This window comes from Sinocyclocheilus anshuiensis, unplaced genomic scaffold (assembly GCF_001515605.1).
Source record: "Sinocyclocheilus anshuiensis isolate Anshui unplaced genomic scaffold, SAMN03320099.WGS_v1.1 scaffold1450, whole genome shotgun sequence".
In the NCBI taxonomy this organism is placed as follows: Eukaryota; Metazoa; Chordata; class Actinopteri; order Cypriniformes; family Cyprinidae; genus Sinocyclocheilus; species Sinocyclocheilus anshuiensis.
The window spans coordinates 344,527-356,955 of NW_015558640.1; the positions used below are offsets into that span (position 1 = coordinate 344,527).

The window sequence follows — 12,429 nt, forward strand, 5'->3', positions numbered from 1 at the left end:
GTGTGTATATATATATATATATATATATATATATATATATATTTGTTTTTTTACGTGTGTGGGTTAGTTATATATTTATATATTACTATTTATATAATGCTATTTATGGATTTATTACAGATGGTGGTTAAAATACAGTAGTAATTGAATGCTTTTAAATCATCCTGCGGGTGTGATTCCTCTCGCAGTTTTAACGAACAATGGTTTGACGTGGTTCTATTATGAGTTTATTTTCACTCGCTAACGACGTCCTTTCTGTAATCTCCCGCAGATGGAGTCTCCGGTCTCCACGCCGGCTCCGCCACCACTCCACCTCCTCGCTCCTGTCGGCAACAGCGACATCTCCTCTCCGTGTGAGCAGATCATGGTCCGCACGCGCTCCGTGGCCGTCAGCACCTCTGACGTGGCTCTGGCCACCGAACCCGAGTGTCTGGGTCCCTGTGAGCCTGGCACCAGCGTCAGCCTGGAGGGCATCGTCTGGCAGGAGACCGAGGACGGTAAGGACCCGAGCCAGATGGATGTTACATGCTGTCGGTTAAACATTTAATCACCGTTATATTTAATGCCTCGATTTGGGGGAAAAGCTAATTGCAATTTTTCTGCGAGTTGTGATTTACAATGCTTCAGGTTTTCTATGTTTGTTTGTAGGGTTGCACAGTTTGGCAAAAAACTATTTAGTAGCTATTTAAATCTGCAGGGAGCCCTTAGAGTTTCTCTCTTGTTTGTAAGTGCTTCTCAATACAATTTTGGGAAGACGATTGGGGCATGTTGCGTTCTCAAATGCACATTATAAGTGTCCCAAACGAGCCGCACTTGAGATGCTGAAAACACTGGATCATGAGCTGCTCATGTGTAAATGAACACAGAGCCACATTTATTATCATTAACTAAAACGTAAAACACACCCAAAAAACATTTTCTTTATTTAAAATAAAATTTATTAAAATTAAATATAAAAACATTTTATTTCAGCTAGTTGCTAAAAAAAACTAAAACTAAAATTACTTAAATTCTAACTCAAATTAATAAACTAAAAACAGTGTTTTAAACCGTTTTAGTATCACTATAATTTTTTTTAAATAGTTTGATTTTACATATATTTATTTAATTTTAAAGTTTTTGTAATTTTGTTGTTTTATTATTATTGTACTTTTTTATTTATAAACAATTTACCAATAAATTAAGAATTTTATATTATAAATTGATAATATTTTTTGTGTATATTTGTGTGTGTGTGTGTGTGTGTGTGTGTGTGTAAATGAACACAGAGCCACATTTATTATCATTAACTAAAACGTAAAACACACCCAAAAAACATTTTCTTTATTTAAAATAAAATTTATTAAAATTAAATATAAAAACATTTTATTTCAGCTAGTTGCTAAAAAAAACTAAAACTAAAATTACTTAAATTCTAACTCAAATTAATAAACTAAAAACAGTGTTTTAAACCGTTTTAGTATCACTATAATTTTTTTTAAATAGTTTGATTTTACATATATTTATTTAATTTTAAAGTTTTTGTAATTTTGTTGTTTTTGTCAAATTTATTAGTTTTAGTTTTTTTTGTCTATATAGTTTTAATTCGTTTTTATTTCAGTTTGTTATTTTAGTACATCAAGTTAAACAAAAAAAATAAATAATGAGAAACGTTTTTTTTTTAATATATAAAACGTTATGGCAGTTAACATTTGTCTAGTAACAGTTTATTTTTTTTTATGGTTTTAGTTAACTATAATAACCCTGAATATAAAAATAAAATCTCATTCAAAATATCAACAAAGACTAATATATCTATAATACTAAAATAACACGCAATCGCACTAAGCCATATCGCGATTTTGGTTTTATTTTGATTACTCAAAATCCTTAAATGTGCAGAAAATGATTTTAAGATTTTTTCTATTTTCCGCCACACTAAAAGAATTGAATCATGTCCTTTCACTAAAGCCCTGCCCTCTAAAAACTTCTCTGGCTAGTTCTCTGATTGGCTGATGCTCAGATTCTGGGATTTCTCAGGATGCTATGCAGCTAGCAAGGATGTTTAATATGTGGTTTCCCAAAAAATGCTCGCAGGATATTGTGCGTATATATAAATAATCAAGCCTTTTTTGTGCTTGTTACCCATCTGGTGAAGTGCACACTAGGGAGAACACACTTATATTTGCTTTGTTTTGCTTCCTGGACAATACTTCCAGCTTGGCTTTGCTCTGGAGCAGGTAATCGACTGAAATGCTGCTGTTACGCAAAGCTTTTTCTCCCATAAAACTGACGTTCTTTATCCAGGACTGGTGCCAAACTGTTTAGATCTGCATGTCAGGACTGAGTCGCTGTAGTCATTAGCCATTTGTGTGTGTCTGTGCTATAAACAAATAAAATCCAGACATTGCAGTTTGTTTTCTCCATCTGATAAAGCTTAACCTTTCTCGGTTTTTCTTCCCCAGTCCTCTTAAGTTTGTGTGTTTGTGTTATTTGCTTTTTGCCAAACACTCCCTTTGGGCGAGTTTTATTTTAGCGGGCATTTATAGGCAAATTAACCTAACAATAGAGGTCCTGTTTTAGCAGGCTAATGGTACTGTATGTTGTAACACGAGCAAGTCTTGCTCTGCTATTTGGCTGATGTCTGTTATTCGAACACCCGGCTATGTTTCCTCTTTGTTGCGATTAATGCAGAATCGTTGCGACTGACAATTTCAGACAGGGTCAAAAGGCACCGTGCAGGTCTCATGGCATTTGACAAATGCAGAAAATAAGCCAGAGGAAAGTCTGAAAGTGCCTTCAGAGAGGGTCACGGGAATGAGCAGTAACAGCCAGACCAGCATGCCTTGCAGTTGGAGGCTGCGGAGTTGTTAGAGACGTCTCTGTTTGGATGCCCGGAGGCTTCCTACGCTCTTTGGAGAGTTGTGTAATAGATGGACTTCTGGGTTATTGGTCCATCTCATGTACTGTGGCTTAAATAACACTAGTGTGGTGTTTATGAAGTTTATACGAGGCGGTATTATTATAGCTTTGAATTGGTAGTTTTAAGTTTTTATGTGCACTTAACTTTCAAAATTTGTACTTTTGATTTGGTTTCGTTTTCATGGAAATACTTTACAATAAGGTCTTATGTTTTAACATTAGTTAACATTAACTTTTTTTTTTTTTTACAGCATGTTAGTTTATAAAAAAGTTATTAATTGTTCTTGTTTGTTTAGAGTGCATTGACTTATTGTTTTAGTAAATTAAATTAACGTTAACTGAGATTAGTAAATGCTATAGGTCATTGTTTGTTCATGTTAACTAATGCAGTTAACGGATGTTAACAAATTAAACCTTATTATAAACTGTGGTGTTACCGTTTTCACTCCATCATTTAGCTTTAATCTTAATGCTGCCAAAGTTAAATGCATTTGACTGAACTAATCTGGTACACTTGCTGAACTGTTATAATTTTATTTACTCTAGTGTTATTGCTATGTGGTTGCATTATTTTTTAATGCAAGTGGGTCGTGAAATTCTAATTTTCTAATATTCATCTAAAACTTTATTTTATTTAGTTCGTTTTGGAGTGAAAACATGAAAATGTTTGTTTAGTGTTTTTTTCAATAATGTTAGTTTTTCTACTAGGCTATAGCTTGTATTTAGTTTTTTGTTAATGAATGATAACTGATTCAGCAAGGATCAGTAATGGCTTTTGTGGTGAAAATTGACAGGTCTTGTAGTTGTAGGTGTTGGCAATCAGAATAAATCCCCCCAGCTAATAGAAATGTACTTGCACAGCTGGCTAGTTTTTCTGCATCACTGGTGCATGAATTATTCTGCATATGTATGGGATTCTCGTCTAAAACGTTGCATTCTGTTTAACTAAAGTCATGTTCATTTGCACCTAAAGGTTAAACAACCTCTTTGCGTTGTAATTTGACTACCAAACACTGACGTTTGGGGTGGCAGTTTTTAAAGGGAACCATGCGGATCAAAGATCGGCCTCCTCCTGGGCTGTCAGTGTGAGGAGATGGAAGTGCCCCTGACCTGGCAACCCAGACCCTCCTCCATCAGCCTGTGACAGCTCATCAAAACCAGAGCGACTAACAGGAGGTTCACGGAGCGGAGACGGTAGATTGGGCAAGGAAGCAAGAAGCTCAGAGAAAGTGACATATTTTGCAAGAGCAGGGTAGCAACATGCATTTCTATGCCAGGAGTCTGGTCTCTTGTCGACCCCACCTGCTGACACTCTCAAATGTCAGCCTCAAATCTTCCAGTGCTTTATGGATCCTGGAGTTCCTTGCCAGAAAAACATCCCTGTGGTGGGCTGGCACGACTCTTGCTTGGCTTTGGCAAAACTACCGCAGTGTTTGCCAGGCCGGAGTTGTTCCGATTCCTGAGTCCGGGAGGCAAACCTCTACACACGCATACCAGGTATCTTTGAGCAAGTTCTCTCTTTTTATTGGGAGATGGCCATAACCAGTCCTGTGTTCAGCATCTTCAAAGCATGATGTTCTGGTGTTCAAATAAGCCTTAACCACAAGTCGTTCCGTCTTTTCCAGAAATAAAAGGGACTGTGAAACAAGTCTTTAAAGGAAAATGGCGAAGGAGATAAGACAGACTTTGCTCTGGAGAACAGCCAGACCTTTCCAAACAATTAGAGGTTGTTTACTTTGCCGTGAGGAGGTCCTTGGAGCTGTCTGAAAGCTTTTCTCTTGGTGGCACATTTCCACCTCTCCAACCGGCGTGTCTTGTCATAAACACGGTGGAGTCGTCCAAATCCAGAGCAGAAGTCTAGTGTCGTGGCTATTGTCCCCTTTTCCGAAGGAATGTAATGAAGACAGACACTTGACATGTGGAAGTCAGTTCAGGCAAGCTGGTCTGGAAAATGCACAAAGAGCCCTGTTGGGCTGTCATGTTTGCCCTGGAGAGTGTGGTATTCATTCCTTTTCTTAGTCCCTCTTGTCTTTTTCTTTTCTCTGTCAGTCAGACGGACCTCGCCGAGCCAAGCGCATACAGAATGCCAGATCTAGCCTGTCTTTTTCTCTCTCAGTTTGTGGTCAAGCTTCAACTCGGCCTTGCTCTGCTTTTGGTTTTGTTCCACACTTCCCTTTTCGTCTCTTCCCTTTTTCCTCAGATCTTCCATCAAAGTCTTTCTCCTCCTCGTCTAACAGCTCTTACATTTCGCAGCGGGGATGCGGCTAGCTTTCTCGGTTCCTGTCAGCGCTTGGCAGGCTGTCAGTATTGGACAACAATGACCAGATGCAGCTCGTTCTCGCTCTCATTTCTCTTCTGGCTTTTGCAAGCTGAAAATCCGAAACGGATGAAGACATCCTAGCTAAGAACGAACTCAACAGTGTTGACATTAGTTCCTCAGAGCTCTCTTCTGTAATATGAAAGCGTATGGGCAGATATCACCTGGGAGAACAGATTCATTGTGTTTATTTTCCAGGTTTGAATGACAAGTTGTGTTGTGTACATTTCACTCTCAGGATACCATCCTCCCGCTTTACTCAAGGGTTTATAATTGCCACATGGCAACCCTGCGTCGTCCACTGGGAAGAAGTGCTGAGGATGGATGTCTGGGGGGCAGGGGATGTTCTCACCCCTCTGCTGAGCACAAGTTACTCAGCTGTGCCAAATCACTAGTGTGGATGTTACAAAAGAAGGGCCCCTTCACGTCCCTCCCTTCTCCTCTCTCAGGAGACCTGCTCACCTCGGTCATGTGACCCAGATAATCAGTAGAGGCAGCCACCCGAGCAAACATGTCAAAGTATCACAACCTCATAAAAAAAATCAGGTCTTTGACAACCAATTCGGTTCTCAGTTCTTTTTAAGATGACTGCACTAGTCTCGTGCAAAAACAGATGTCAAACAGGAAAATTTGTGTTTGTCTTTTATTAGCATGAGCTTATTTTCGATTCAGGATTTCCTTTATTATATATTTCTTAAGTGGTTTGATGATCATTTCATATGAATATCGAAAATAACGCGCACACACATATTTATATTTATTTGTCCTATTGATTATTTAATCAAAATACATAAAAATGCAGTTCATACAAGGTGTATGATGGGCATTTTTTACTTCTTAAATTTCGTGTTATCTCGTGATGTGACTCCAAAAAGAAAGAAAGAAAAAGTAATAAAGATGTGTACACATGTCATTCATGGTGTAAAAATGTTTTTTTATTTATTGTGATTTGTACACCACTTGAGTCATTTAATTGAATTCACTGAATAAACTTTTCTTTATTGTGGACACAATCTTTTCTAGTATATATGTTTAATTTAGCTGTTGTGTGCATTATATTCTTCTGTCTCTATATTCTATATCCTATTTGTTTAACAACCTCTTGCTTCTGCTCTCTGTCTTTGCCCCTGTGTCCAAAAATGGGGCTAATCCCAAATTAATCAGGCACAGTAACTTCTGAAACACCCTTGAATACGGATACTCCGTGAGCTTGAGCTCTCATGAGTGACTTGTTAGCCTGCCTTTGTCTCACCTGGTCACACTGATGCCCTTTTCCACCCACTTTCGATCCATTTGACCTTCAGACAGTGAAAAGAGGGGCTACGGGGAATGACGAGTTAAAAGAGAATGGGAAAGGAGGTGCTGGGTCAATGCCGGTGGACCTGCAGTCTTGCCCCCTCCCCACACCCAGCGGGACACTGGGGCAGATTATGGGGACCATGCTTGCCCATTAATGAAACTCTTTGCGGGAGAAATTAGACTGGTGACCCAGGCGGTGAGGGCCCCTATACTTCCCCCCTTTTCTCTTTTGGGATTGTCAGTTCTTTGTTGCCAATAGGATACTCTTTGATGGGGCTATTGGGGGAAGGTTGAACTAAGGGGCCTTAAGCAATGGCGATGACCCCTTTATTGCTCGGAGACAAGGGCACTGTGTGGAAACGGGATATAAGATGACAAGTGCACTGTTCTTTGGGTGAAGGGGTGGTGGGATCAGGCTTTCATTATTCCAGTCACTGCCAAGGTTCTATTATAGACTAACCCAAAGAGAGTACTCTTAGCCTCAGTCACTGAATTCAGCATGTTTGTTTATTGTTTTTTTTTCTCTTCAAGGCATGCTTTTTTCCATCAATTTGATCTTGGTATTCTTTGGGTGTGGTATAAGGGGTCTTTTTTAGCACGTCGACATCCAGTCTTTTTAAGCTATCGGTTTCCCAATGTCAGTTTCATGTAATGTAGCTTGTGGTATTATGTTAAAGTGCTACCTGCCCTTCAAACAAAAGTGAAACCAAACAAACAAGAGCCCTCAGTTGACTAGCGTCAATCATTCAGGGCTTTTTAGTGTTTATTTCTTAACTCTGTGAGACAGCAAGCTCTTCTCTTAGCCCCGAAAATGAGCCTGCAGTCTTAGTTTGGACTTGTCTGGCACACCAATTTGCTTCTCTTGGCAGCTAGGCAACACAGAGGTATGCAAAACAGCCATTGAGAGCCCCGCACAGCGAGTGGGAAAAACAGCCAAGGCGAGCACAATGAAGCAAGTGCTTTCAGCTTGTTCGCCGTCACGTTTTCCGTGATCCACAGACTCGCAATGATTCGTCCTTTCAAAATTTCACCGGGTTAAGGGGCGTACAGTGAAAGTTTGGGCAAGCTCTTGCAAAATCAACAAACAATGGACATGGCGCTTTAACATGTTGATGGCTGCAGTGAATCTGTCACGTCGAATCAGCTCAAAGAGTCTGATTTAGCTCAGCGTGATTTGGAGCGAGTGCTCTGCTTAGAGCTGTGGTTTGTTGCAAACCAAGCGGCATTAGGATATGTATTTTTGTTTGTCGATCTGTGCAAATAACCCTTTGCAGAACTGAATAAGATTTAACTGGCATAGAGAGGAGGGAAATGTGTAACGTTGAAAGAATTCACCAGATAAGTGGAACCAACTGCCTGAGGCTCCCTTCCCCAGAGAGAGGGAGAGAGTTACAGCTTGGTTAATGATTGGGCGGCTTTCAAGAGTGAATAAACGGCTGCTTCATGAGCAGATGGAAACAAGGTTGGGTTTTATGTCTCATTGTTTGTAGCCGGTTCAAACAGCCCTCCAACCCCCAGTTCTCAGTGCCTCACTTGCCTTAATCTTCACAATTAGGAGCGCTGTCTTAATCTGTCTGCGACCAAACCTGTGAGAACGCCAAGATGATTTACAGGTTATCTGTGACTAATAACAGATGAATGAAGACATGGGGTGTGGGGAGGTTTTTACTATGCTATGTTCATAGCACTGTGAAGTGAGGGATTGTTGGTTTAAGACTAGATTGCGTTTCATATTTCTTGTTTGTTTTAAGGCATTTCTTGTTTGTTAAAGGCTTCGTTTTCGTGGTGTAGCATGCAGAGTTTTGGTTCTCAGAACATTCTGGGAATGTCAAATTCTTAAGTTATTAAAAAAAAAAAACCTAACCTATAGAGAACATTCTATGAGTTTTCATTAGGTTGTCACTAGACACATTCCTGCAAAATCTTAGAACCTTAGTTTTGGTTATAAAAATAAAACCTAAAAATAGGTTCTTATTGGGTTGTCACACAAAAACCATCCTGCAACATTGAAAACGTTTATGTTTAAGAAAAAAAAAACCTAAAGAGAAATTTCTTAAAACACTTTTTGGTTCTCAGAAAAATGACCAAACAGGAACCAAACGCTAACATTAAGGGAACATTCTATGTTTGCTTTGAAGACCGTTTGTGTTTGGTAAACATTAGGAGGCTGTCGGTCTGAACAGGTCAGGGCTTCCATTTACAGAATTAAGCACCTACTGTGGAAATATGAGCCATGCGGGAGAATTTGCAGCCACACCTGCAGTTATATAGCAGACATTGTGTGAGCGGGTGGCTGCACTCTCTCTTTGCTTATAAAAACTAAAGTAGTCTGCTGTAAAGGTCTCCGGTACAAGGGTGCAAATGTCGCTTCAAAGCTGACGTCTAGTGCTCAGGTTTCGTCAAGAGACTTGCTGACACGTAGAGGTCACTGGCAAGGAAGGTGAGCTACACACATACATATTCTCTGTACGTCGCAGTGTTTTCCCTTTGGCTGTGTGGCACACCTGTGTCATAATACTCTTTATTATTTCTGGAAGTGAGTAAACACCTGTTTCCCAGCCTGTACTGTATTGGGTTGTTTGAGTCTGTTTTAATGAGGCTTTGAAACCGAAAGAATCAGACAGGGTTACAATTACAGCTTCCTTTTTATAGGGTGCTGGAATTAAGTCCTTGCGCTGCGTGACATTAGAAATAGTATTATACGTTTCAGAGAATGACACTGAATTGGAAGATTGGTTAACTTTGCAATTCACCTTGCACCACCGTTGGTGGTCCTGGGTCCAGTTTCAGTGGTAACGATTGCCATTCAAACAACAGCTGATGTCATGCTAATTGTTAGCAGATGTAGTGGTATTTTTTTCAGTCTTGTACAAAAGGCCAATTATCGACATTTCCCATTTGGAGACATGATTCGAGTATTCTGCTCAATTTCCCCACTTGTGTCATTGAGATGGAATGAGCGCCGTTGCAGTGGCTGCTCACAGTTGCCAGTTGTCAAGGAAACGCAGCGTGAAAGGCAGAACTAAACACATGGAAGGTTTTTGTCTCCCTTTGCAGTCGACTGTAGTGTGAAATTTTTATTGCCTGGCACCTCTTGATAAGCTGTTTTAGAAGCAGGCAATTGATGCCCCATTGAGAATAGCGCCTTGCAGCTTGAAATCAAACAGATATCTCATGTGCTTTGTCAGTCATAATGAGAGGTTACGGAGACTGTACTCAAAAGCACCATAGATCAATTTTGTGCGGCGTTTGGGAAGGTCAGTTGCTTGATTGTTGTGTGTGTGCATTGTGGGTGGCTGAGGAGTTGGGTCTTCCAGGGGTCTTTGATGTTTCCTGATACTACATCTTTTAAAAAATGATAGCTGCTGCCACCTGGTGTTAACAAATGAGGTTCTGTAAGTGTAGACTAATTTCCTGTCACTCTTTTGGCACTCTGCACATTTTGTTGTGCTAAATGTAAAGCAGATGGCACACAACCTGCAGGAAGCTGAGATTGAAGTTGACAGATCTGGGAATCCTGGATGTGGATGAAGCTTTTTGGACTGATTCCAATCCAAAACAAACACAAAACATATATAGAGTCCCTGCATACTGCAGAAATGTCAGATGAAGGACATGGGCTGACTAGTGTTCCCCACCACCCTTTCTTTACCTCTCTCTATCCTTTACATTCCCTGCATACTAACAGCTTTTTGTGCACCCTGCTGTTCCTGTCGTCTTTATACAGGAGGTGTTCTAGATTTGGACATCTGTGCTGAGGAATGTAAAATCGGCAGTATACTTGTGCCAACAAGCACTCATTTATCTTTTTTGCCAACTCTCACTCGTGTAGATCAAGAACTAATGCTTAAATTGTGCACATTGGCATTGCATGCAAACCTAGTCTGGGTAAAAGATCCCCAATAAGATCTTTGACTTGAGATGATCTCGGCTGTAGTTTTGTCTTGTCCTTATTGTTGATCTGTTTAACAGATGATTGCAGTTTGCTAAAAGATGCATTCGTTCAGCTCCAGTAAAAGAAACCATCACTTGAGACTTTGTTATATGTGTTTCAGTAGTTGAAGTCTTATTTCTTATATTAATGTTTGGTTTTTTTTGCAGGTATGCTGGTTGTAAATGTTACCTGGAGGAACAAGACGTATGTGGGCACACTTTTAGACTGCACTCGACATGACTGGGCGCCCCCACGGTAAGCCTGTACTGTTTGCAGGGTAAATTCAACCTAATTTACAAATGCATATGTTCAGTTTGCTATGAAACCAGTCCCTATTAGAATGTGACACAGTTTTGCCAAATAAATTCAGTGTAAAGACATTTTTTTGAAACAATAAATTCTGCCTGCTACATACTCCTGATAGACCCTCTCATCATCTCCTCTGGGCTTTTCTGTGCTGCCATTGCAGTAATGAAGGAAACATTGGAGGGTAATGTCTCAAAACGCCCCCCTGCTGACACCCACTTTTTGAAATGCAACATCGTGAAGGAATTGATTTCTCCCAGCCCCCCTTTTTCTTTTCTCCTCCTTGCATCGATCTAAAGCAGCAGCAGTCCCTCACAGACCAGCATTTTAGTTACGATTCTGCTGGGTCCCAATGCCATGAATGTCTTGCCTGACACAATAGCTTGAGACAATAACTGTGTTTTCAGGTTTGAAGGAGGCATCTTTTTGACCTTGCAAATATTTTTTTACAGTACAGACACTCCAACACTTAGCTATGTTTATTTTTCATGCTGTATCCTGCCCAAGGTCAGATACCAGCACTGCATGGCACAAACAATTTGCTGTGCATAAAGCCGTGTACATTTAAGAGACTCGGCCTCAGGAGGTATCTTGTAATTTCTAATCGTAATGTTCCAGAAAAGGCTGTATTTCCATGGTGCACTTTATCTGCTGGCTGCAGGAGGCTTCAGGCAAACATTACTAACACAGCATTAGCCCCTGGGGAGAGTACCGGTGAAGATGATGCAGTGCATTCATATAAGAGAGTTTCTTCCGTATGTTTGCTTTCCAGTCAGAGCTACTTTGAGTCACATGTAGTCCCTGGAACAGGTTAAAGCAATTAAAGATGAATGGAAAAGTCATTCCTGTATTTTTTTTTTTTTTACTTTTAACTATCACCAATGCAGAAGCCTCCATTGACAGATCTGACTCTTACGATGGACATCTCGAGTACTCGGAAGTGACAGTGATGATTTGGGTGTTAACTTGTGGTCCAGTTAGTTAGAGGGGGGAGGGAGTGACCACTTGCAAAACTGTACACAGTGACTTGATGCACCATCTGAAAATCATGCATTGAGACTTTGATAAAACAGCAACATGTCATTAAATTGTTGTATAACCAACAATTGAAAAACAAACCATATCTAGTTCCTTCTAACCCCCAGGAAATCTCCTCAGTTGATGAAAATGCACATTCCTGTTTGACAGACAGGTTTTTTGTCCCTGTTAAAAATCTCTTAACATTACATATCAGCCTATGATATATATCATCTTGTCATTCTGCTGGTGCTAGAAATCTCAGTTCTGTTCTGAGGACTGGGGGCCTTGAGGAAGCTTCCTTAACCCTCTGGGGTCCGAGGGTGTTTTGGGGCCTGGAAAAGTTTTGACATGCCCTGACATTTGTGCTTTTTTCAGATGCTTACAAACATTTGAATGTCTAAAGTTTAATAACACTGTAATCAGCACAAACTGCGCTACAATAATATGTGAGCAGCATGTATGTACGTGATTGTGTTTTTGAGAAAACAACATTTATGCGTGCTTAGTGAAAAACTACAATTTTAAAGTCACTGAAATGAGGCCATAAAACACATACAGAACATTTGATCACAAGACTTTTGAGAACTGATCTTGAAGTCTAGAGTTTTTGCTTCAAAATTATGTGAAAATCATCTTACTCATTCACAGAAAA

The 12,429-nt window shown here is 39.9% G+C and overlaps 1 protein-coding gene across 4 annotated transcripts in view; it reads left to right on the forward strand.

The window, feature by feature from the left end:
* Window positions 1-12,429, forward strand: part of LOC107680896 (zinc finger protein 609-like) — a 60,298-nt gene that overhangs the window by 41,671 nt on the left and 6,198 nt on the right. For all 4 annotated transcript variants that reach the window (XM_016476965.1, XM_016476968.1, XM_016476967.1 and 1 more), the window contains exons 2-3: window positions 272-497; window positions 10,619-10,706. In XM_016476965.1, coding sequence (XP_016332451.1) covers window positions 272-497; window positions 10,619-10,706 — 314 coding nt within the window. The remainder of the gene's footprint in view (window positions 1-271; window positions 498-10,618; window positions 10,707-12,429) is intronic.